General features: G+C 44.5%; 1 protein-coding gene across 1 annotated transcript in view; it reads right to left on the bottom strand.

Annotated features, from left to right (window-relative positions):
• macrod2 (mono-ADP ribosylhydrolase 2) overlaps positions 1-27,067 on the bottom strand; it is a 1,232,546-nt gene that overhangs the window by 257,037 nt on the left and 948,442 nt on the right. Inside the window, exon 8 of the mRNA XM_029640037.2 lies at positions 5,152-5,225. Coding sequence (XP_029495897.1) covers positions 5,152-5,225 — 74 coding nt within the window. The remainder of the gene's footprint in view (positions 1-5,151; positions 5,226-27,067) is intronic.

The following is a 27,067-nucleotide window of genomic DNA, read 5'->3' as shown; positions in this document are numbered from 1 at the left end:
ATAGGGCTGATCAAAAGTAGTACATTATATAGGGGATATGGTGCCATTTGGGATGCATCCTCAGTCAAATACCCTACAGATCATATCAATTTAAATACAGTAGAACTTACACTTTGAAGTTCAGCCAGCCAAAGGCCTTTTACTTCCTCAGCAGCATATGTACAGCACCTTCCACCTGAGAAACATTGACTCATGTCCATTCGAATATCATTACCATACAGAGAGAGCTTAACATTCAGTCAAAAACCTACACCAGTAGTCGCCAAACTTGTTATAGTCCCGTTGCCCTTCAAACATTCAACCTCCAGCTGCGTACCCCCTCTACCAGGGACAGCAAACTCTCAAATGTTGTTTTTTGCCATCATTGTAAGCCTGCCACACACACACACTATCCGATACATTTATTAAACATAAGAATGAGTTTCTGTCACAACCCGGCTCGTGGGAAGTGACAAAGAACTCTTATAGGACCAGGGCACAAATAATAATAATATTTATTTTACTAGGCGAGTCAGTTAAGAACAAATTCTTATTTTCAATGACGGCCTAGGAACAGTGGGTTAACTGCCTGTTCAGTGGCAGAACGACAGATTTGTACCTTGTCAGCTCGGGGATTCTAACTTGCAACCTTTCGGTTACTAGTCCAACGCTCTAACCACTAGGCTACCCTGCCGCCCCTAGTTTTGCTCTTTATTTAGCCATCTTACATAAAAAATGTTATTTGTTCATCAAAAATTCTGAATAACTCACCACAGGTTAATGAGAAGGGTTTGCTTGAAAGGATGTACAGAACTCTGCAATGTTGGGTTGTATTGGAGAGTCTCAGTCTGAAATCATTTTCCACACAGTCTGTGCCTGTATTTAGTTTTCATGCTTGTTTTCATGCTAGTGAGGGCAGAGAATCCCCTCTCACATAGGTACGGGGTTGCAAAGGGCATCAGTGTCTTAACTGCGTGATTTGCCAAGGCAGGCTACCTCTGAGCGCAGCCCAATCCAAAAATCTGGTAGTGGCTTCTTACTATATTCAATTTTTACTAAACTGCTTGTTGCAATTTCGATGAGGCTCTCTGGTTCAGATATCAGTAAGTGGACTGGAGGCAGGGCATGAAAGGGAGAATGAATCCAATTGTTTGTGTCATCCATTTCTGGAAAGTACCTGCGTAATTGCCCACCCAACTCATTCAGGAGCTTCGCTATATCACATTGACATTGTCCGTAAGCTTGAGTTCATTGCACACAAAAAATCACACAATGATGAAAAGACCTGTGTGTTGTCCTTGTTAATGCAGACAGAGAAGAGCTCCAACTTCTTAATCATAGCCTCAATTTTGTTCCGCACGTTGAATATAGTTGCGGAGAGTCGCAGTAATCCTAGATTCAGATCATTCAGGCTAGAAAAAACCTCACCCAGATAGGCCAGTCGTGTGAGAAACTCGTCATTATGTAAGCGGTCAGACAAGTAAAAATGCTCAGTGAAGAAAACTTTAAGCTCTTCTCTCAATAAGAAAAAAACGCGTCAATACTTTGCCCCTTGATAACCTTTAATACTTCTGTATGTTGTAAAAGCGTTACATAGTCGCTGCCCATATCATTGCATAATTCATAAAATGCTTTAACAAAGTTAACCATTTTCACTGTAGTGTCAAAAACATCTTTCAAGCTGTCGAACATTCCCTCGGCAGCAAGAGCCTCTCAGTGGATACTGCAGTGTACCCAAATGGTGTCGGGAGCAATTGCTTGCACGCGTGTTACCACTCCACTCTGTCTCCCTGTTTGCACCATCAGTAGAGATACCAACACATCTTGACCACCAAAGTCTATTTGATGTCACAAAGCTGTCCAGTACTTAAAAAATATCCTCCTCTTGTTGTCCTGGTTTCCAGTGGATTGCAGAAGAGGATGTCTTCCTTAATTGACCCCCCATAAACGTAAAGGACATATACCAGGAGCCGTGTCAGGCCCACCATGTCTGTTGACTCATCCAGCTGTAACGCACAGAAATCACTGGCTTGTATGATGCGAAGCAGTAATTGTTTCAAAACATCTCCAGCCATGTCACTGATGTGTCGTGAAACAGTGTTGTTTGATGAAGACATTGTCTGTACAGTTTTTTGGGTCTTTTCCCCCACCATTGTCCCAGCCATATCCACGGCAGCAGGAAGAATGAAGTCCTCCACAATAGTATGGGGCTTGTCTGTTCTAGCCACGTGGTAGCTCCCCATATAAGACGCTTCTAGACCCTTCTCATTCATGGTATCTGTTGGTTTTATACATGTCTTACTACTCAAAAGTAATCTTAATTCTTGCTCAAAAAACTCCCGTGGATTATTTTTCAAATGAGCATGTTCTGTTTCTAAATGTCTGCGCAAGAGTGAATGTTTCATGGAGTTGTGAGATAGTACTTTTCCACATATAACAGACTGTGGCTGAGGAAAGGCACTACTCCTAATATAAGTGAACCCCAAATCAATGTAGTTCATCATATTAGCGCCTCTTTGATGGTCCAACGTCCCGGTCTGTTGTTCGGTGCTTTCCCGGGTAAGGGGGCAGGAGCTCTTCGGCTGCATCAGATTCACAACTGTCAGTGTCCATACTAGCTGGGCTAACAACAAATGTAGAATTACTGATGCTAGCATTGGATCTGCTCGTGGAAGCAGAACAACTTGTGTCGTCGACAGGTGCAGGTGTCGTACTGCTGGTATTAGCAGTACAACCAGTAGAGCTGGTATGTGTCTCTTACTTTTTTTAACCATTTATCAATTTTCGAGCAAATGGAATGAGCAGCAGCTACGTTCAGCTACAAACAGATTGTTAGTAGAATTCCCGCGAGAGCGTAACGGTTAATGTGATCGGATGTTCATTATTTGACTAGGCTACATGTATTTGACATTGTGTTGTTATTTCGCTGAAAACTATATGGATTCATTTTAATTTTGGCAGTGAAACGAGGCTACTCAGGCGAGAGAAAAAAACTCACCAAAATGGATAGCCTTGTTGGAAGAATTAAATGGATTGTTTGAAAATGTGTGAATGTGAATCACATTTTTATTTGGCATTCCCCCGGCGGCATTGCGCGTTCCCCCAGTTTGGGAATACCTGCCCTACACTATGCAGGACCGAGTATGAGAAACCCTGCTCTACATTGTGAAGTTCAGCCAGCCCAAGTCCTTTTACTTCCTGTACCTTCAACCTGTGAAACAATGACTCATCTAATGTTCATGAAGCAGTCAAAAGACCATGATCTCTAACTGACCCTTATCTGCCAGTCCATTCAGTCCAGTACAATACCTACTGGTTCAAATCATTACCACACAAATACAGTGTGAATACTGGTACATAATCATTCCCATACAAATACACTGTATAACTAACACTATGAAGTTCAGCTAACCAAGGCTAGTTCCTTCTACTTCTCCATGATTAGTGAAGACAAAACCAGTCAGTCTAGGAGCATTCATTAATTAATGTTACTATACAAATACAGCAGACATTACTCTATCAAGTGCAGTCAACCAAAATCAGCCTTCTGCTTCCACTTGTGAGGACAGAATTGTAAAGACAAAACGAGTCTATAATCATGAATGAATGAACGAACGGACCATTCCATTCCACACTGTCTGAGCCCGTACTACTTGAACTTGCATCATCATTATCATTTGTTTCATTTAACCATATTAGTTTCAGTTTATGTCATTTTACGTGTTTATTTTCCTCTTGGCTTGCTGCATGACTTCAAGTGCCTTCCTAACTCAGAACCGTTTAAAAGTCAACAGAGCATTTAAGGACTGATTAGAGTACAGATTGAGATGTAATTTGATACGCATACTGAACGCAGGACGCACACTAAACGAACGGGCGACCAAGTGAGGCGGTTACTAATGATTGCTTTTAGATATTTACGGGAGATGTGTACAGTAGTTAGAGTAGAACTAATGGATACCAGTACAATACTAGTAGACACCAGGAGACACCAGGAGAAGCAAAATATATCATCAGGATAACAGGAGATACCAGGAGACACCAGGAGAAGCAAAATATATCATCAGGATAACAGGAGATACCAGGAGACACCAGGAGAAGCAAAATATATCATCAGGATAACAGGAGATACCAGGAGACACCAGGAGAAGCAAAATATATCATCAGGATAACAGGAGATACCAGGAGACACCAGGAGAAGCAAAATATATCATCAGGATAACAGGAGATACCAGGAGACACCAGGAGATACCAGGGGACACCAGCAGACACCAAGAGACACCAGGAGACACAAGGAGACACCAGGAGGTACCAGGACACACCAGGAGATACCAGAATCCGTAGTCAACAAGCTCTCATAGTCTCACATCAAAATTAGACGTTCATCATGTTTCTCAAATGTCAAATTTTGAAGTTGTTCCAAACGTCAAATTTCAAATTATTTAAGGTTAAGTTTAGGCATTACCTACAAATTCTTAAGGTTAGGGTTAAGTTCAAGCATAAGTCAGAATGGTTAAGGGAAGGGTTAAGGTTTGGGATAGGCTTGAATCAAAAATAACTTTATTTTGCTGGATTCAAACATGAAACCTTTCGAATCAGAGGCAGATGCTTAAGCCATCCCCGTCTACAAAGCCCTAGCAAAACCGAAACCTACTTGAAGGTAACAGCACTCACTGTTGCCCCTAGTGGCCGACTTCCACGTCATCTCCCAACGTCCTCAGACATGGATGAACGTTGATTGCTGACTTGTATCACAAATGACCTGCCTGCAGTAGTACCAGTTCTCTCTCCTGCTGGCCAGTCTCTACAGGGACAGTTTACCTTCACTGTGAATCCATCTCAACCCTAAAGCTGGGTTCCAATGTCCATACTAGCATATATCCATACTGGAATACCACTTAGTAATGTATTGGTCATGTATTCTAAGTAGTAGTGAGCTAGTGTGGTTATTGGAACACGGGCCAAAAGACTAGGCCAACACATGAAAAAATAAGATACACATGATCGCACAACTGAGTGGATTTCAGTCCAGCAGTAGAACTTCACCCAGGCTTAGAGACGGCACTCTAATGCCAGTTAGGCTCAGCTCAGAGCCTATCCAGAGAGTAGGAGAAGACAGAGTGTGTGTAGGAGAGACAGTAAGTCTGAGACAGTAATCCAGCTAGGTCCTACCTTGTCATGGTTCTCCTTGACCCAGCTCTTCACTGTCTCCAAGGCAATATTTGCTGCGGGCTCGTTGGGGAAACCTGGAGAGACAGAGAGAGAGCGAGAGAGAGCCCAAGAGACAGAGAGACAGAAAGACAGAGTTAGCTAAGTTACTATTAACAGACAGACAGACAGCCAGGAAGCAACAATTTGGTATGCACACATGATCACGTATTAATGCACACATGAGCACAACTGAGCTCAAGCTTATGCTCACGCATGCACACACAAGTATAAAAAAACTAAACACTGCTGTGTGTGAGAAATACAGTGGTCGAGGGAATAGAGGACAGTGTGAAGGATCACACACAGCGACGTGATAATGGATCTGTAAATCTCACAACAATGGAGAATAAAGCCCTAACAATTTACACTGAGGTGATAATGATAGTGGAGGCAGACAAGGCAGACACTCTCTCTGCCAGCACTAATGACGTATTGATCAACGTGGTAGTGGGTGTGTGTTGTGAGCGTGCATGTGTGTGATTGTGTGTGTTATTGTAAGCATGTGTGTGTGTGCGTGTAGAACCTTGGTTCTAATGCAGGCACGTCATCTCCGGTCTGGACTATTGCAACTCTCTGTTGGCAGGATTCCCTGCTTGTGCCATCAAACCCCTGCAACTTATCCAGAACGCCACAGCTCGCCTGGTGTTCAACCTTCCCAAGTTCTCCCATGTCACCCTGCTCCTCCGCAGACTCCACTGGCTTCCAGTCGAAGCTCACGTCCACTACAAGACCATGGTGCTTACCTACGGAGCAGCAAGAGGAACTGCCCCTCCCTAAATTCAGGCTAAGCTCAAACCCTACACCCCAACCCGAGCGCTCCGTTCTGCCACCTCTGGTCTCTTGGACCTCCCACCCCTGTGGGTGGTCTGCTCCCGCTCAGCTTAGTCAAAGCTCTTCTCTTTCCTGGCAACCCCCAATGGTGGAACAAGCTTCCCCCTGACGCTAGGACACCCTACCTCTTTAAAGAGTATCTTCAATTACTCCACAACTAACACTCAGCCTTGACTTTTTCCTTCTAGCACTGACTTTGCTGATAGCTACTTTAGAGGGAAATTGTACTTACAATGACTGAGATATATGGTTGTCTCCCCTATCTTAAGATGACCTGTCACACTGGATAAGAGTGGCTCTGACTAACACAAATGTACAATGTAAATATATGTGCATTTTCATTAGCGTGTGCGGGATCGTGAGAGTGTGTGTGCGTGTGTGACTGTGTGTGTGTGCGTGTGTGTGGGTTTTCATTAGCGTATTCGTGATCGTGAGAGTGTGTGTGCGTGTGTGACTGTGTGTGTGTGCGTGTGTGTGGGTTTTCATTAGCGTATTTGTGATCGTGAGAGTGTGTGTGCGTGTGTGACTGTGTGTGTGTGCGTGTGTGTGGGTTTTCATTAGCGTATTTGTGATCGTGAGAGTGTGTGTGCGTGTGTGACTGTGTGTGTGTGCGTGTGTGTGGGTTTTCATTAGCGTGTTCGTGATCGTGAGAGTGTGTGTGGAGGGGGGGGGGGTACAGGTCGCTGAATCTACAGCAGCTAACGTCCTTATTAATCACCCCTGCTATGCCAGAACATGAACATCAACCTCTGTGTTAACACAATGTATCGATCCTGGCCCAAATAGATGGACTGGATACATTTTTAACAAGGCAAAAGAAAGGTTGGAGGAAGGGCTGACTCTCTACTGGATTGGAGCTGATTCTAACATTGTCTGACGGCATATGAAGTGCCGGTTGCTCTCAGTCAGCTGTTGGTTACACAAACTGTCTGATCCATACTGCAAATCAACTCTTTTCTGTGACAAAAGTTCTTCAATGCGGTAAATGCACCACCGAAAGCTACATTTTGTTCGTTTGGGGGCCCTAGGATTTGTTTTTTGCAATGTAGTTTAACATGACAACATATTTTGGATGGTAGACTATTTCATGATAATAACTATAGAAAAAAGGCTAGCCTCGATTTGACATTATTTCCCTAACAAATATGTAATATGTATTTTTTTATTTGATAAGGAATTTAGTGATGTCGCACAAAAACACGTGATATTAACGGGTGTTCATTCTCGCTCATTCAATTCATGTTCATACTTGAGTGTTCCAATTGTTGGTGACAGAGGAAAGTTTTGTTGCACACACATGAAAGTTCCTCAAGGCACAGCATTGTGCCGCTGCACACCGGTTGAAAACCACTGGCCTAGCAATACCGGAACGCACAATAACATAACCGACCTCTATCAAATCGTTTCAGCCTCTGACCACGACCCTGAGTCATGACACTGTAACAACCTCTAATAAATAAAGGAAGTAACAACCTTTCACTCTTGACCTTTGACCCAGATGAAAGTAAAAGAGTGGGTGTGCAGACCGAGGCCTCAATGTTTTTCTTTCTTTTTTTCTTTCTTCCTTACTCTGAAACTACCTGCTGTCACAATCTTTCAGAACAATTTGTGAATCACAAGTAAGGAAGTAACAACCTCTGACTCTTGACCTTCGACCCAGATGTAAGTAAGAGAGTGGGTGGGTAGAGCAGTCTATTTACCTGTCTCTATACCTGCTGTCATGATCTTTCAGCACAGAGCAATTTGTGACTCACGGGTAAGTGGACTAGACAGGTTGGATAGAGGCATTTTCAACCACATACTGTATATTTTTCCCTCTTCTCTCTTTATATTTACACTATATATACAAAAGTATGTGGACACCCCTTCAAATTAGTGGATTCGGCTATTTCAGCCAAACAAATTTCTAACAGGTGTATTGTTAGAGCACACAGCCATGAAATCTCCATAGACAAACGCTGGCAGTAGAATGGCCTTACTGAAGAGGTCAGTGACTTTCAACGTGGCACCGTCATAGGATGCCACCTTTCCAACAAATCAGTTTCAAATTTCTGCCCTGCTAGGGCTTTCCCGGTCAACTGTAAGTGCTGTTATTGTGAAGTGGTAATGTCTAGTAGCAACAACGGCTCAGCCGCAAAGTGGTAGGTCACACAAGCTCACAGAATTTGACGGCTTAGTGCTGAAGCGTGCAGTGCGTAAAAAACGTCTGTCCTCGGTTGCAACTCTCACTACCGCTTTCCAAACTGCCTCTTCTAGCAACGTCAGCACAATAACTGTTCGTTGGGAGCTTCATGAAATGGGTTTCCATGGCACCGCAGCCGCACACATGCCTAAGATCACTATGCGCAATGCCAAGCATTGGCTGGAGTGGTGTAAAGCTTGCCGTCATTGGACTCTGGAGCAGTAGAAACACGTTAGAAATCTCTTAAATTGGAAACACTTATCTCCCTCACTAGCTTTAAGCACCAACTGTCAGAGCATCTTACAGATTACTGCACCTGTACATAGCCCACCTATAATTTAGCCCAAACAACTACCTCTTTCCCAACTGTATTTTATTTATTTATTTATTTTGCTCCTTTGCACCCCATTATTTTTATTTCTACTTTGCACATCCTTCCATTGCAAAACTACCATTCCAGTGTTTTACTTGCTATATTGTATTTACTTTGCCACCATGGCCTTTTTTGCCTTTACCTCCCTTCTCACCTAATTTGCTCACATTGTATATAGACTTGTTTTTTTACTGTATTATTGACTGTATGTTTGTTTTACTCCATGTGTAACTCTGTGTCGTTGTATGTGTCGAACTGCTTTGCTTTATCTTGGCCAGGTCGCAATTGTAAATGAGAACTTGTTCTCAACTTGCTTACCTGGTTAAATAAAGGTGAAATAAAAAAATAAAATAAAAAGTTCTCTGGAGTGATCAATCACGCTTCACCTGGCAGTCTAACAGACTCCTCTGGGTTTGGCAGATGCCAGGAGTACACTACCTGCCCAATGCATAGTGCCAACTGTAAAGTTTGGTGGAGGAGGAATAATGGTCTGGGTCTGTTTTCCATGGTTCTGGCTAGTTCCAGTGAAGGGAAATCTTAACGCTACAGCATACAATGACATTCTAGACAATTCGGTGTGGAATAACTTGACTAGCCTGCACAGAGCCCTGACCTCAACTTCATCGAACACCTTTGGGATGAATTGGAACGCCGAAGGCAAGCCAGGCCTAATCACCCAACATCAGTGCCCGACTTCACTAATGCTCTTGTGGCTGAATGGAAGCATGTCCCAACAGCAATGTTCCTTCTTATTTTTATTGTAGTACTTTTTACCCCCTTTTCTCCCCAATTTCGTGATATCTAATTGGTAGTTATAGTCTTGCCCCATCACTGCAACTCCCGTACAGACTCGGGAGAGGCGATGGTCGAGAGCCACGTGTCCTCCAAAACACGACCCTGACAAGCCGCACTGGTTCTTGACACACTGCTCGCTTAACCCGGAAGCCAGCTACACCAATGTGTTGGAGAAAACACTGTACAACTAGCGTCAGGGTCTGCATGCATGTGCCCGGCCCGCCACAGGAGTCGCTAGAGCGCATTGGGACAAGGACATCCCGGCCAGCCAAACCCTCCCCTAACCCAGACGATGCCGGGCCAATTGTGCGCTGACTCATGGGTCTCCCAGCCGGCTGCGACACAGCCCTGGATCGAACCCGAATCTGTAGTGACGCCTCTAGCACTGCGATGCATTGCCTTAGACCGCTGCACCACTCGGGAGGCCCCCTTCCTCCCTTCTATCTCTCTTCTTCCCGTCCTATCCTCTCTGTCTCTCCATCTTTGACAGTACTGGCTTAGTTCTGCTGAGAAGCTGGGAATAGCAGGGTATAGCAAGGGACAGCTGAGCTCTGCACTATAAACTCTAGGTCCTGGAAAAGGGGGATGAGGAGGAAGGAGAGGGAGGAGGTGACGGAGGGAGGGAGAGGGTAGGATGGGAATGTGAGCCGAATACTAGCAGGCCTGAGAGGTTCCAGTTTTTCTGTCTGTAGTTCAGTCTGTAGTGAACTGCTACTAAACCGCTTGCTTACAATCACTACCCTTTGTCTAACAACCGTATTCTGAAGGCTTCCCATGCCTTTCACAGATCACCTAATTCTATCTGTACGGTAAACACTGAAACTGTTGTTAACCCCTCCCTTCTCATTCTGTGAAGTTTACATCAGCTGATTTCCCCAAATGAACAGTCACACATATCACAGATTCACACTCAGAAGCACACTCACACCCACACAGATGCGTAAATAGATGAGAAAGATGACAACTATCGTGGGATATAAACAGCAGCTTGTGAAAAGCACACAACAGGACTAAGCAAATAAACACATAAATAAATATTGATGTTAGGAGGCAGGAAGCCCGTCTGTCTGTGAGTCTCCTCTCTTCTCTCCTTCCTTCCTCTTTTCTCATATCCTCTCTGTTTCTCTCTCTCTTTTTCCATTCTCTCTCTTTCTCTCACTCTTTCTCTCTCTTCTCTCGACCAACACTCTACCTTTTGAGCAACACAGAGCTATGGTAGTTGGTGGTGTTGAGAATAACTATTATGTCTTAATCATAAATATTGTGCTGCATTGGACAAAAGTAGCGAGTGGATGGCTGCCAGTACATTTAATCTATTTAGCGCAGTTTCTACAAATCCACTATCGATTTGAACGTCATTGCTATTAATCATATAGCAGGGTCTGGAGAGAATGATGGAGGGAGAGAGAGAATGATGAGGGAGAGAGAGATAGAGGGTCTGGAGAGAGTGATGAAGGGAGAGGGAGAGATAGAGGGTCTGGAGAGAGTGATGGAGGGAGAAGGAGAGATAGAGAGGGGGAGAGAGGGTCTGGAGAGAGTGATGGAGGTAGAGGGAGATAGAGAGGGGAAGAGAGGGTCTGGAGAGAGTGATGAGGGAGAGGGAGATAGAGAGGGGATGAGAGGGTCTGGAGAGAGTGATGGAGATAGAGATGGGAAGAGAGGGTCTGGAGAGAGTGATGGAGGTAGAGGGAGACATAGAGGGTCTGGAGAGAATGATGGAGAGAGAGAGGGTCTGGAGAGAGTGATGGAGAGAGAGATAGAGAGGGGAAGAGAGGGACTGGAGAGAGTGATTGAGGGAGAGGGAGAGATAGGGGGTCTGGAGAGAGTGATGGAGAGAGAGAGAGATAGAGAGGGTCTGGAGAAAGTGATGGAGAGAGAGATGGAGGGAGAGGGGGAGATAGAGGGTCTGGAGAGAGGGAGAGATAGACGGTCTGGAGAGAGTGATGGAGGGAGAGGGAGAGATAGAGGGTCTGGAGAGAGTGATGGAGGGAGAAGGAGAGAGAGGGTCTGGAGAGAGTGATGAGAGAGAGAGAAATAGAGAGGTGGAGAGAGGGTCTGGAGAAAGTGATGGAGAGAGAGATAGAGGGTCTGGAGAGAGTGATGTGGGAGCGAGAGAGAGATAGAGAGGGTCTGGAGAGAGTGATGGAGGGAGAGAGAGAGATAGAGAGGGGAAAAGAAGGTCTGGAGAGAGTGATGGAGGGAGAGAAAAGAGGAAGAAGAGTGAGGTAGCGAGATATATCAAGAAAGGCCGAAAGAGAGATCGAGTGAGAGATGCATATAAAGAGAGAAAGAGAGAAAAAGAGAGTGAGAGAAGAGCAATCGAGATCGAGCAAGAGAAGCTCGAAGAGAGAGGGAGAGAGCACACACATACAGACGCCCAAGGTCAACATCAGCAGTCGCAGTGCTTTTAGAGCGCTCTATGATCATTCGTCTCCCTCACAACAACATCCCCCCTGCCTCCTCTCTTCTGCACAAAATGTCTTTCCTCACCCCGACTCACCTTGCCCCTGCTCTTCCTTCCCTCTCAACATTTTCCTGCTGTCCCCTCCCTCTCCCTCCTCACAACATCCCACCTCCTCCCCTGTCTCCCCTCCCTCTCCCTCCTCACAACATCCCACCTCCTCCCCTGTCTCCCCTCCTCTCCCCTCACAACATCACCCTGCCATCACCCTGCCACTCTCCTCACCCCTCACCAAGCCTGGACTGGCATGTCTATGTACTCCAGACAGACACAAAAATAAAATGTTTCCCTCCCTACCTCCCGATCTCTATTTCTCTCCACTGCCAGCAGAGCTCTCTATAGCTCCACAGCTCCACAATGGTGTGAGGCTACAGTCGTTTCATTTTACATAACAAGACCATTCAAATTGACTGCCTCCTACAAATCAACTAACAATGAATACAGTCGAAATACCAGGCTCTTCAAACCTTAGTACACAACTTGTAAATATAAAAAAAGTGAATAAACACTTTCTTTCTCACTTAGTCTCTCTCTCTCGCTTTTCCCCCTCTCTCTCACACAATCTTTCTCACAATCACTCTCTCTCTTTGCCTCTCCCTACTCTCCATCCCGCTCTCTGGTGTATGCTGCGCCGTGGTGTGTTGGGTTGATAAAGTAGGCTGTGCCTTCAGCAGAAATAACACTGCACCACCTGAGTCCTCATCAGAGACCCAGCACTGGGCTGCCTGTTATACACAGATCCTATCAGCAGTGTCTCACTAAGACAAATCTCCCAGAGCCCACTGTATTCCCAGTGTTAAGACAGAGGAGGAGAGAGATGGGGGAGAGAGGGGGAAAGGAGAGCAGAAGACAGGTGAGGAGCAGGGAATCCTGGAGGGCCCAGTCATCACTCCGCTTGACGCTTAGCCCCTATGCCAGCCCTCCCTCCCTCGCACCCTCCCTCCCTCTGACAGATTAGGTTTAGCTGAACCCTCCACACAGCAAATGGAGCAGGAAGAGAGGAAAACAGAGAGAGGGAGAAAGAGAGGGAGAAAGAGAGAGAGAGGGAGAGAGAGAGAGAGAGAGAGAGAGAGAGAGAGAGAGAGAGAGAGAGAGAGGACAGAGCACAGCAGAGTCTGTGGCACGTGGATTAAAGGGTGTGATTACATAATATTAACGTAGGACATACAGTACCGTCCATTACATGACTGTTTCCATGTAGGCTCAGTGACCGAGGATGATAGGAAACGGTTAGATAATATTGCTCATTTAGTCTCAGAACCTCATAGGACTATCCCTATGGCCCTCTAACCCAAATGACCCTAACCCTGACATTAAAGAAACACACTGACAATCATGTTTGATCCACAATGTTTTTGTTGCTCCATCAATAAATAGGGCAGCTAAAATGGTTGCCTCAATCGATGGTGAATTTGATAAGCAACATTGTTCGACATGATTCAATTCTCTAATAAAATAAAGTGAAAACCTCAGAGGTGTGAAGTACAACGGTTTGTTTCTCTGTATTCTCGCTCTCATCTCGCTCCCTCCCCCATGTATTCTGTAAACCAAATCAAATTGAGTCCTGTTTCACAGTATTCCATACAAGACTTTTGCTGTAAGCAACGTCCTCTGTTGCAGTAATCGATAAGATAACTCTGTATACCTTTTCTGGATAATTTAATTACTTTCCCCTTTCATTTACTCATCAATAACCATGTTGTTTGTATATTTTCATAAATTGGGTCAGAGAATTCCGTAGAACAAATTGAAAACCAATCTAGTATGACCATATTTGAGTTCCCTTAAGGTCGAAATAATACCTATCAGAAATACACCATATAACCTGATATGAAATAAATACACTGTGTTCACTGTCATTCTAATACCCTGCAGTGTGTTTTCACTAGTTCTGGATAATAGAATAAGGAGAAATCATGGTGGAAATAAAGTCAGGATTACGACCGACACCGCAGAGAAAAACCTTCCCTCTAACATCGACATACTGCTAGACCGACCCCACTAGAGGACAGAGCAGCAGCCCAGCCACCTAGGACAGGGACAAGACTCCAGACGCCACCAGGTGTCAAATGCCCCAGAGCTCCACTATTAAAGCAGGCAGCACAGCCAGGGACACAAGGACACACAGGGCAGGGCTGTGACCATGACCGACTTATCAGACCAGGGAAGGAGAGAAAATAGAGAGAGAAGAGAGAGAGGGTAAGGTAGTGTTAAGAAAGAAAGAAAGAAAGAAAGTGAGAGGGCAGTAGGGTTGTGAGAGGGCAAAAAATAGAAAGATCAAAAGAGAGAGAGGGGGGGGTAGAGGTGGTCGAGGCGAGAGAAAGAGAGAGAGAGAGGGTAGAGGTGGTCGAGGCGAGAGAGAGAGGGGGGTAGAGGGGGTAGAGGTGGTCGAGGCGAGAGAAAGAGAGAGAGAGAGGGGGTAGAGGTGGTCGAGGCGAGAGAAAGAGAGAGAGAGGGGGTAGAGGTGGTCGAGGCGAGAGAAAGAGAGAGAGAGGGGGTAGAGGTGGTCGAGGTGAGAGAAAGAGAGAGAGAGGGGGTAGAGGTGGTCGAGGCGAGAGAAAGAGAGAGAGAGGGGGTAGAGGTGGTCGAGGCGAGAGAAAGAGAAAGAGGGGGGTAGAGGTGGTCGAGGCGAGAGAAAGAGAGAGAGAGGGGGTAGAGGTGGTCGAGGCGAGAGAAAGAGGGGTGGGTAGAGGTGGTCGAGGCGAGAGAAAGAGAGAGAGAGGGGGTAGAGGTGGTCGAGGCGAGAGAAAGAGAAAGAGGGGAGGTAGAGGTGGTCGAGGCGAGAGAAAGAGAGAGAGAGGGGGTAGAGGTGGTCGAGGCGAGAGAAAGAGAGAGAGAGAGGGGGTAGAGGTGGTCGAGGCGAGAGAAAGAGCGAGCGAGAGAGAGGAAGATGAGGAGAAGAAAGGTGTGGAGAGAGAAATGAGAGAGAGCAGTCTCCTTAGATGACCTTGGAAACATTCCAAGAAGTTGATGACACACTCGTGTCCTAAATTATAAAATTAAACACGTGTGACATTTTATTTCTCTCCTATTCAAAACATCTGTGCTCGCTGCGACTGAGTGATACGCAACAAAGAAAAGTTTTACTTTTCAAAGTAGCTAAAGCTATTGTCCTCTGGGTGAGGAGTAAAGAGGGAGTGAGGTATTTTTACATTTGGTTTATCATCCGTAGCGTTGGAGTAGGATAAGGCTAGTGTAGAGTACAAAGCACACCGTGTAACTCTGTCAAATGGGCTAGAAGACTCACCCTGCTCCCTCTGAGTATAGGGCCTACATTCCAAATGGCACCCTATTCCGTATGTAGTACACTACTTTTGACCAAGACCCATAGGGAATCCCATAGGGCTCTGGTCAAAAGTAGTGCACTACAGATGTGGGATCTTAATTCAAATGGCACCCTATTCCGTATGTAGTACACTACTTTTGACCAAGACCCATAGGGAATCCCATAGGGCTCTGGTCAAAAGTAGTGCACTACAGATGTGGGATCATAATTTGATCACTTGTATTTGAGGTTTAAAAAAGCTTCTGAAGTTTGTAATTTCCACTTTGAAATTTCAGACTTGATTTTCCCTTACGAAAACTGCATCAACCCCTACAAAAATATCCATTAATTATAATCCACATTGTAGAAAACCCTCTCTCTTCAACCCTCCCTCTGGCCCTTTCTGCTTAGGTAGGCTACAATGCCCTGCCTCAGCCTGACTCCATTGTCCAGTGGTAGAGGCCACTTCACACCTCTGTGTTCGGTTTCCAGGATGCCTGGTTACCTGGCTAGCCAATAACAGGCTCTACCTGCTGGGGGTAACAGACCCCCATTCCTGCTGGTGTTTAGTTGTTATTATTATCTGACCCTGCTGGTCATCTATGAACATTTGAACATCTAGGCCATGTTCTGTTATAATCTCCAACCGGCACAGCCAGAAAAGGACCGGTCACTCCTCATAGCCTGGTTCCTCTCTAGGTTTCTTCCTAGGTTCCTGCCTTTCTAGGGAGTTTTTCCTAGCCACCCTGCTTCTACACCTGCATTGCATGCTGTTTGGGGTTTTAGGCTGGGTTTCTGTACAGCACTTTGAGATATCAGCTGATGTAAGAAGGGCTTTATAAATACATTTGATTGATTCCCAGGAAGGACGGTTGAGACAACCTCTGTAAACTTCTGTTCTCCACCAGGGTTCAGTTGTTATATGTTTTATATATGTCTGTATGTTAACAGCCCTTACTACTATGTAACTGTATGTGTATACATGCCTCATTCATTGTCTATACTCTACTACTAGCCTTGTTGGTACCAGTACCCCCTGTATATAGCCTCGTTATTGTTATTTTATTGTGTTACTTTTTATTATTTTTTACTTTAGTTTATTTGGTAAATATTTTCTTTACTCTTTCTTGAACTGCACGGTTGGTTAAGGGCTTGTAAGTAAGCATTTCATGGTTCAGTCTACACTTGTTGTATTCGGCGTATGTGACTAATAAAGTTTGATTTGATTTGTTTACTTACTGTGTTTATCTGGTCAGATTCAAATTCAGAGAATCAGATTCAGCGATTCAGAATCAGAGATTCAGAAATTTTAAGATTCAGATTCAGTGTTTAATAGTCACATGTACAGGGTTGCAGGCGTGATTGCAGGGTACAATGAAAATCTTAGGCTCCGAGCTCCAACATGCAGCACTAAGTTAAATAAAATAACGAAATAGCACTATATACATCATAACAACTATATTTGGCATAGTTTGTGTACTTCACCATTCAAGCCATGTGGTACACTATTCTACACTCTTAGAAAAAAGGGTTTCAAAAGGGTTCTTTGCGGAAGGATAGGGTTCTACCAAGAACAGTTTTGATCAGAAGATCCATTTTTGGAAGACAAAGGTTATTTCTAAGGCACAGTGTTCTACCTAGAACCTTTAACATCCTGAGAACCGTTTTTGGAAGAAAGCGTTATTTGATGATTCTTTGGAAGGCAAGAAGGGTTCTTTGGAAGGCAAGAAGGGTTCTTTGGAAGGCAAGAAGGATTCTTTGGAAGGCAAGAAGGATTCTTTGTAAGGCAAGAAGGATTCTTTGGAAGGCAAGAAGGGTTCTTTGGAAGGCAAAATGGGTTATTTGGAAGGCAAGAAGGAGTCTTTGGAAGGCAAGAAGGGTTCTTTGGAAGGCAAGAAGGGTTCTTTGAAAGGCAAGAAGGACTCTTTGGAAGGCAAGAAGGGTTCTTTGGAAGGCAAGAAGGGTTCTTTGGAAGGCAAGAAGGGTTCTTTGGAAGGCAAGAAGGGTTCTTTGGAAGGCAAGAAGGTTTCTTTGAAAGGCAAGAAGGACTCTTTGGAAGGCAAGAAGGATTCTTTGAAAGGCAAGAAGGATTCTTTGGAAGGCAAGAAGGGTTCTTTGGAAGGCAAGAAGGGTTCTTTGGAAGGCAAGAAGGGTTCTTTGAAAGGCAAGAAGGATTCTTTGGAAGGCAAGAAGGGTTCTTTGGAAGGCAAGAAGGGTTCTTTGGAAGGCAATAAGGATTCTTTGGAAGGCAAGAAGGGTTCTTTGAAAGGCAAGAAGGACTCTTTGGAAGGCAAGAAGGATTCTTTGAAAGGCAAGAAGGGTTCTTTGAAAGGCAAGAAGAACTCTTTGGAAGGCAAGAAGGGTTCTTTGGAAGGCAAGAAGGGTTCTTTGGAAGGCAAGAAGGGTTCTTTGAAAGGCAAGAAGGACTCTTTGGAAGGCAAGAAGGATTCTTTGAAAGGCAAGAAGGATTCTTTGGAAGGCAAGAAGGGATCTTTGGAAGGCAAGAAGGGTTCTTTGGAAGGCAAGAAGGGTTCTTTGAAAGGCAAGAAGGATTATTTGGTAGGCAAGAAGGGTTCTTTGGAAGGTAATAAGGATTCTTTGGAAGGCAAGAAGGACTCTTTGGAAGGCAAGAAGGGTTCTTTGGAAGGCAAGAAGGGTTCTTTGGAAGGCAAGAAGGATTCTTTGGAAGGCAAGAAGGGTTCTTTGGAAGGCAAGAAGGGTTCTTTGGAAGGCAAGAAGGGTTCTTTGAAAGGCAAGAAGGATTCTTTGGAAGGCAAGAAGGGTTCTTTGGAAGGCAAGAAGGGTTCTTTGGAAGGCAAGAAGGACTCTTTGGAAGGCAAGAAGGGTTCTTTGGAAGGCAAGAACGGTTCTTTGGACGTGAAATAATATTATGACTTTAAGCCTGTCAACTCCAGAGATTAGGCTGGCAATACTAAAGTGCCTATAAGAACATCCAATAGTCAAAGGTATATGAAATACAAATGGTATAGAGAGAAATAGTCGCCGTGTCATAATTCCTATAATAACTACAACCTAAAACTTCTTAATTGGGAATATTGAAGAACTGGGAATATTGAACCACCAGGTTTCATATGTTCTCATGTTCTGAGCAAGGAACTTAAATGTTAGCTTTTTTACATGGCACATATTGCACTTTTACTTCCTTCTCCAACACTGTGTTTTTGCATTATTTAAACCAAACTGGACATGTTTCATTATTTATTTGAGACTAAATAGATTTTATTTATGTACTATATTCATTTTAAAAAACTGTTAATTGTTCATTCAGTATTGTTGTAATTGTAATTGTCATTATTACAAATATATATATATATATATATATATATATATATATATATATATATTATTTATATATATATTATTTTTTAAATGGGTTCTCCAATAATCGGTATCGGCATCGCCGTTGAAAAATCATAATCGGTCAACCTCTAGCACATACTCCCTTAAAAGACCTTCGGTTGAAAAATGAGAGAAAAAGGGCAATGGTACTGTTTGTCCATTTTGTGACGCCGTAGCCAGTATACACTTCCTCAAAACAGTCAGAATTAATCTAAGAAATATGTCATTAATGTTGATGTTTTTGCCAAGGAGATCTTAGTTGCACAATTTTACATTTAACTAAGATGTTTAGTGCAGTATTTCTCAATGAACAAATGTGCATGAAAACGAGTCGTCTCTCGTTGAATGACAAAAAATACTATATTGGAGAATCCCTACGGTTGACCAATCACGGGTGAAGGGGCGTAGACTTCGGCTGGCCTGGAGAAAAAATATTGTGTGCCCGAACAGCCGGAAAAATAACGTCACAAAATGTCGTCATAATATATGCATAAACTCTTCCGAACTGTTTCTGTCACACCCTGACCATAGTTTGCTTTGTATGTTTCTATGTTTTGTTTGGTGTGATCTGAGTGGGCATTCTATGTTGTGTGTCTAGTTTGTCTGTTTCTGTGTTTGGCCTGATATGGTTCTCAATCAGAGACAGGTGTTAGTCATTGTCTCTGATTGGGAACCATATTTAGGTAGCCTGTTGGGTGTTGGGTTTTGTGGGTGATTGTCTCCTGTGTCAGTGTTTGTACCACACGGGACTGGTTTCGGGTTTTCACATTTATTGTTTTGTAGTTTGTTCATGTCTAGTTTTTCTTATTAAAAAACCATGAACTTCAACCACGCTACGTATTGGTCCGCCTCTCCTTCAATGGAAGAATCTCGTTACAGAATCACCCACCACAACAGGACCAAGCGGCGTGGTGACAGGCAGCGGCATCAGGAGCAGTGCGAGGAGTACTGGACATGGGAGGGTGAGTTGGATGGAAAAGGACCCTGGGCACAGCCTGGAGAATATCGCCGCCACAAAGAAGAGCTGGAGGCGGAGAGGCGCTGGTATGAGGAGGCAGCACGGCGGCATGGATGGAAGCCCGAGAGTCAGCCCCAAACATTTCTTGGGGGGGCGGCACACAGGAAGTGTGGCGAAGCCAGGTAGGAGACCTGCGCCAACTTCCTGTGCTTACCGGGGGGCTAGAGAGACCGGGCAGGCACCGTGTTATGCTGTGAAGCGCACGGTGTCCCCAGTGCGGGTGCATAGCCCGGTGCGGTACATACCAGCTCCGCGTATCGGCCGGGCTAGAGTGGGCATCGAGCCAAGTGCCATGAAGCCGCCTTGGGCCGGCTTACATGGCACCAGCCTTGCGCATGCTGTCCCCGGTTCGCCTGCATAGCCCAGTGCGGGCTATTCCACCGCGCTGCACTGGCAGGGCGACCAGGAGCATTCAACGAGGTAAGGTTGGCCAGGCTCGGTGCTCAAGAGCTCCAGTGCGCCTGCACGGTCCGGTCTATCCGGTACCACCTCCACGCACCAGCCCTCCGGTGGCAGCCCCCCGCACCAGGCTGTCTCTCCGTCTCATCACTACAGCTGCTCCCGCCTGTCCAGTGCTGCCAGTGCCTTCCTCCTCTCCAGCGCTGCCGGGGTCTCCCGCCTGTCCGGCGCTGCCAGAGTCTCCCGCCTGTCCGGCGCTGCCGGAGGCGCCAGAGCCCCTCAGCCCGGAGGCGCCAGAGCCCCTCTGTCCCGAGCTGCCAGAGCTTCCGCCCCTCTGTCCCGAGCTGCCAGAGCTTCCGCCACTCTGTCCCGAGCTGCCAGAGCTTCCGCCCCTCTGTCCCGAGCTGCCCCTCTGTCCCGAGCTGCCCCTTTGTCCAGTGGGGTCATTTAGAAGGGTCGCCGTGGTTAGGAGGCCACGGAAGCGGACAATGGGGCGGACTAAGACTATGGTGAAGTGGGGGCCACGTCCAGCACCAGAGCCGCCATCGCGGACAGATGCCCACCCAGACCCTCCCCAATAGGTTCAGGTTTTGCGGCCGGAGTCCGCATCTTGTGGGGGGGGGGGTACTTGTCACACCCTGACCATAGTTTGCTTTGTATGTTTCTATGTTTTGTTTGGTCAGGGTGTGATCTGAGTGGGCATTCTATGTTGTGTGTCTAGTTTGTCTGTTTCTGTGTTTGGCCTGATATGGTTCTCAATCAGAGGCAGGTGTTAGTCATTGTCTCTGATTGGGAACCATATTTAGGTAGCCTGTTGGGTGTTGGGTTTTGTGGGTGATTGTCTCCTGTGTCAGTGTTTGTACCACACGGGACTGGTTTCGGGTTTTCACATTTATTGTTTTGTAGTTTGTTCATGTCTAGTTTTTCTTATTAAAAAACCATGAACTTCAACAACGCTGCGTATTGGTCCGCCTCTCCTTCAATGGAAGAATCTCGTTACAGTTTCAGCTGGGAAGCATGCGGACGGCTTTAGGGTATAACAAGGCCCTAAAAAAAGGCCTTATGAAATATGTAATGTATTGTCATAAATAATAACATTTAAAAAGGCTGGTGGAACCGTTCAGAGGATTCTAGCTAGAACCATATACAAAGGGTTCTTTGAATAACCCTACATAGAGGGTTCTAGATAGAACCCTATGCAAAGGGTTCCCAGCACCAAAAAGGGACATGTGGACAAGCAGAATAACCCTGTATGGTTCTACGTAGCACCTTTTCTTCTAAGAGTGTATTGGTCAAGATGGCTACTAGCCAATAGTTGTATATTACACACCTAATACAGCCAACCAGTGATGTCAACACGTCCAGAGTCACTTCCTGCTATAGCCACAGCTACATCCAACATGGCTGCGGTTTACACACACACAAAAAGTATTCTAAATAGTACCAGATCAGGGTTAGTTGGCTTGTAACCATAGCATAACCCTTTTTGGTGCTATATAGAACCCTTTTTTGATGGATAAAGACCCATGCTCATAAGGTTCTAAATGGAAACTGTATGGTGCCATAACGAAAACGTTCTATTTGCACCAAAAAAGGGTTCCTCTGTGGTTACAACATTGGTTCTACATAGAACCATTTTTTATGGTTCGTAATAGAACGTTTATAGATAATGGTTCTATAAATAACCGTTCTTAATCTCAAAGGTTATTTGTAGATCCTTTTGAAGAACCATACAGGGTTTTATATTCTGGCCAGTCATATTACATTGTTGAAATTCCTTAGGTGTTGTGCCACAAGCAGGCAATGGTCATACACACATAGGCAAACAGGCAGGACTGAAGTCCAAACTAGGACTGAAGGCTATAACTGGTTCTCCCAAATGAGCTAGGATAAGGATTAGGAGAGTCAAAATGAACAATACCTCACAAAGACACAAACAGAATGAACTGAACTAAATAAGGAGCTGATGAGACCAGGTGAGTAACTAATACAGGTGAAATCAATGAACAAAAATGAAAGACAGGGCTACATTCAAGAACACAAAGAAACAGGACCACGTTCAAGAACACAACGAAACAGGGCTACGTTCAAGAACACAACGAAACAGGGCTACGTTCAAGAACACAAAGAAACAGGACTACGTTCAAGAACACAACGAAACAGGGCTACGTTCAAGAACACAACGAAACAGGGCTACGTTCAAGAACATAACGAAACAGGGCTACGTTCAAGAACACAACGAAACAGGGCTACGTTCAAGAACACAACGAAACAGGGCTACGTTCAAGAACACAAAGAAACAGGGCTACGTTCAAAAACACAATGAAACAGGGCTATGTTCAAGAACACAAAGAAACAGGGCTATGTTCAAGAACACAAAGAAACAGGGCTACGTTCAAGAACACAAAGAAACAGGGCTACGTTCAAGAACACAATGAAACAGAGAAACAATGAAACAGAACACAAGGTTGACATTTTATTTTCTATACATTTTTTATAGCGTCATATTGCTTTATTAAGGCCGGTTTATACTTGGTCTAACGACATGTCTGTAGACAATTAGAATGCGACAAGTGTCGCTGGTCAATAGTACATTTCATTTACACTCTGTCTGTAGACCGTCGCTGCAACTGTAGATTTCCTTGTTGCACAGGCATGAAAAAAGCTCATGTCTCTGCGACTGTCACAACGTCCGTTGACGTGGTTACTGAGCTATTACAGCAACAAGAACAAATCCATCTGTTAACGAGTGTAGAGTTAAACATTTCTCAGATAATATTACCTTTATTTTGTCACACTCATAACCCGTAAGCTATTTTCTGTACGCTTGTAAATAATGATGTTGTTGTGGGTTTATTTTCTGTACGCTTGTAAATAATGATGTTGTTGTGGGTTTATTTTCTGTACGCTTGTAAATAATGATGTTGTTGTGGGTTTATTTTCTCTACGCTTGTAAATATTTTTATTTTTTAATTTACCTTTATTTAACCAGGCAAGTCAGTTAAGAACACATTCTTATTTTCAATGACAGCCTGGGAACAGTGGGTTAACTGCCTGTTCAGGGGCAGAACGACAGATTTGTACCTTGTCAGCTCGGGGGTTTGAACTCGCTACCTTCCGGTTACTAGTCCAACGCTCTAACCACTAGGCTACGCTGCCGCCCCAATAATGATGTTGTTGTGTTTTTTTTTCTGTACACTTGTAAATAATGATGTTGTTGTGGGGTTATTTTCTCTACACTTGTAAATAATGATGTTGTTGTGGGGTTATTTTCTCTACACTTGTAAATAATGATGTTGTTGTGGGTTTATTTTCTGTACGCTTGTAAATAATGATGTTGTTGTGGGTTTATTTTCTGTACACTTGTAAATAATGATGTTGTTGTGGGTTTATTTTCTCTACGCTTGTAAATAATGATGTTGTTGTGGGTTTATTTTCTGTACGCTTGTAAATAATGATGTTGTTGTGGGGTTATTTTCTGGATAAAATAATTAAAAGGAGAGGTTAAGACTCTGTCAGCTATACTCTGGTCATTTTATGAAACTGGCTAGCCAGAGATCTAGCTAACTAGATAGCATCTAACTAAAATATTGTTTAGAAAGTTGCTTTTAGTTGCCTGGCATGATAGGTTGACATTTAATACATTCATTTTTAACTGATGGGTATATCATATTGGCTTCTGTCATGCAGAAGCTGTCGTTTTTCATAACAACAACGACAAGTTAGATGTCGGCCGAATGTTCATGATGTCACTGCGACAAACTTTCTCCAGCCTTTACTCTTGTGTAATATACACTGAGAATACAAAACATTAACAACGCACTTTCAATGACATAGACTGACCAGGTGAATCCAGGTGAATGCTATGATCCCTTATTGATGTCATGTGTTAAATCAGCTTCAATCAGTCTAGATGAAGGGGATGAGACAGGTTAAAGAATGATTTTTAAGCCTTGAGACAATTGAGACATGGATTGTGCCATTCTGATGGTGAATGGGCAAGGCAAAATATTTAAGTGCCTTTGAACAGGGTATGGTAGTAGGTGCCAGACGCACCGGTTTGTGTCAAGAACTGTAACATTTACATTTACATTTAAGTCATTTAGCAGACGCTCTTATCCAGAGCGACTTACAAATTGGTGCATTCACCTTATGACATCCAGTGGAGCAGCACTTTACAATAGTGCATCTAAATCTTTTAAGGGGGGTGAGAAGGATTACTTTATCCTATCCTAGGTATTCCTTAAAGAGGTGGGGTTTCAGGTGTCTCCGGAAGGTGGTGATTGACTCCGCTGTCCTGGCGTCGTGAGGGAGTTTGTTCCACCATTGGGGGGCCAGAGCAGCGAACAGTTTTGACTGGGCTGAGCGGGAACTGTACTTCCTCAGTGGTAGGGAGGCGAGCAGGCCAGAGGTGGATGAACGCAGTGCCCTTGTTTGGGTGTAGGGCCTGATCAGAGCCTGGAGGTACTGAGGTGCCGTTCCCCTCACAGCTCCATAACACTGCTGGGTTTTTCACGCTCAACAGTTTCCTGTGTGTATCAATAAGGACATCCAGCCAACTTCACACAACTGTGGGAAGCATTGGAGTCAACTTGGACCAGCATCCCTGTGGAATGCCTTCGAAACCTTGTAGAGTCCATGAACTGACGAATTGAGGCTGTTTTGAGGGCGAAAGGGTGGGGGTGTGCAAATAAATATTAGGAATGTGTTCCTAATGTTTGGTATACCCAGTGTATATACAGCACAAACAGACTTGGGACTAGATAGCTAGATAGACTAGATAACTCATCATCTGTGCTAATCACAGAAAGCTCAGGGAGACTCGTTGTTTAACCAGTGAAATTAGTTATAAAAGGTCATTGTCACACCAAATATTAACAGATCTGGGACCTGACTATAGTATCTTGTGTTTAACATCCAAATATGTCACTCCAAATATGAACAGATCTGGGACCAGGCTATAGTGTATTCTGTTGAACATCCAAATCAGGAAGCATGAATCCAATCTCTTCTTTGTTTACATCCATAATGAGAGGCTCTGACATTCTCTTCTCACTGAAATTAAAGTTGTCATTTGAAATCTCATCCCTGCTCTAAGTTTTATGTGTTTGATGTTGTGTCTGTGCATCCTTCTTTCTGGCAGACTTTGTTTTTAATGCACCCAGACTCACACATTGGATATTCTGAAACATAATCAAAATAAGGCGAATCAGCTTAAACATTGCTAAATACATCTTCATGCCGTTCACTGGGTGGGTCAACTTTTATTCTTTGTGTCTGTGCAACCAACACTGGCAGACTTTGATTTTTAATAGGTGTTTCTAACGCTTACTTATTATCTGTCATATTCACAGGGTCAGCTTGACAAACAACACAAGTTGTTAGTTAGACCAATTCCTAATAGACCAGCTCCTGTTTGGTAAACTCAGTATATATGTCCTGTTTTTCTGTCCACTACAGAAAACCACTATTCACTTTCACCAATTCTATTCCTCTTCCTGTTTGCTGTGTGTGTGTGCGTGTGTGTGTGTGTGTGTGTGTGTGTGCGTGTGTGTGTGTGTGTGTGTGTGTGCGTGTGTGTGTGTGCGTGTGTGTGTGGTAATAAAGTGTGGATTTCTGTCTCCTACGTGTCATTTCTGTCCTCTAACCAAGACCACGGGTCATTTCTGTCCTCTAACCAGGACCACAGGTCATTTCTGTCCTCTAACCAGGACCCCAGGACAGTTGTGCCTATAATCTAAACCGGCACCTCTTTCGGAGTCCACCACGGTGACACTCTTGAAAACTGTCCACCACTCTTTCATGTTGCTGAAGCATTATTTTCCTGATGTAGCAAACTGGCTCAAATGAAGATCTTACATCTGTATACAGTATAGGGAATAGGGAGTGGGCCCTAGTTCTCTGTTACCCACTGATACAGCACATCCTCCCAGCAGTAGGCATTATGGGAGGGGAGGATCTTGACCAGATATGGAGGGGTTAAGAGGGAGGAGTGTGTGTGTTGGTGTGTGCTAATCCTGACCGGAGATGGAGAGAGTTAGAAGGTTTGTGTTTGTGTGTGAGTGCATGAGCCAGAAAGCTCAGCGTTCGTCGGCTGGGTGAAAACTGTTAGCTACTCTGACCCTCTCTAACCCTCTCTGACCCTCTCTGACAATCTCTAACCCTCTCTGACCCTCTCTAACCCTTTCTGACCCTTTCTGACTCTCTCTGACTCTTTGAGCTGGACACCACACTGGGCTTAAGGTGTCTGTCTGGACACACTGGACATCACACCCACAGAGCCTGGGTGGATTATGGTGTGGCTATCCTGATATAGGATGCGGCCCAAATGGTACCCTATTCCCTACATAGAGCACTACTTTTGGTGGTAGTCTGTGATATGTGGCTGTGACCCTAGTGGACTCCGGTCAAAAGTAGTGCACTATGTAGGGAATAGGGTGCCATTTGGGAGGCAAATAGAACCTCTGAGGATTACACATAGCCACATATCTCCTACAACCACCAGTCACTGTAAAACCCCATTGTCAACAATATCCTTTCAAATCCTTCAAAGACGGACGAGGAGGAGGGATGAATAAACACGGACTACCAGACCTGGGTAAAATGGCACCCTATTCCTCATAGGTCTCAGGCCAAAAGAAGTGCACTATATAGGCAATAGGGTGTCAAAGGTACATACACTTTCAAATCAAAATGTTTTCAATTCTTTGAATGTTTGCTTAGCTTGCTTCGAATGCCAAGTGGGCGGGGTTTGCACATTTAAGACTATTCTATTGGTTTCATTGCGCCAGGCAAACTCAATCAAGCCCAGATAAAGTATTTGACATGATGTTGAATACCATTTGAACCCAGGTCTAACAGGTAGGGACGTGTTCAGAACTAGAAGCAGGTGTTTTGGTGTTTAGAAGGCTGATTGGTCTGATAGGGTTCTGAATGCCAGGGTATGGCTGAATCTGTCAGGTAAATGTGAGACTTAATGCTCCCATCTATGGCTTGACATGGTGCTAGCTAGACCTTCGTTGGGTGTATCCCAAATGGGACTCTATTCCCTTTATATAGGGCCCTTGTTTAAAAAAAGTAGTGCACTATAAAGGGAATAGGGTGCCATTTGGGACGTAGACCCTCCTTCCGGTCCGTGTCAAGATTGATCATTTCAAGCCTCTCATAAACCCTCCAATACTGCAGCCCATTAC

Source organism: Oncorhynchus nerka, linkage group LG28, assembly GCF_034236695.1.
Source record: "Oncorhynchus nerka isolate Pitt River linkage group LG28, Oner_Uvic_2.0, whole genome shotgun sequence".
Lineage (NCBI taxonomy): Eukaryota > Metazoa > Chordata > Actinopteri > Salmoniformes > Salmonidae > Oncorhynchus > Oncorhynchus nerka.
This window is presented reverse-complemented; position numbering and strand designations above follow the sequence as displayed.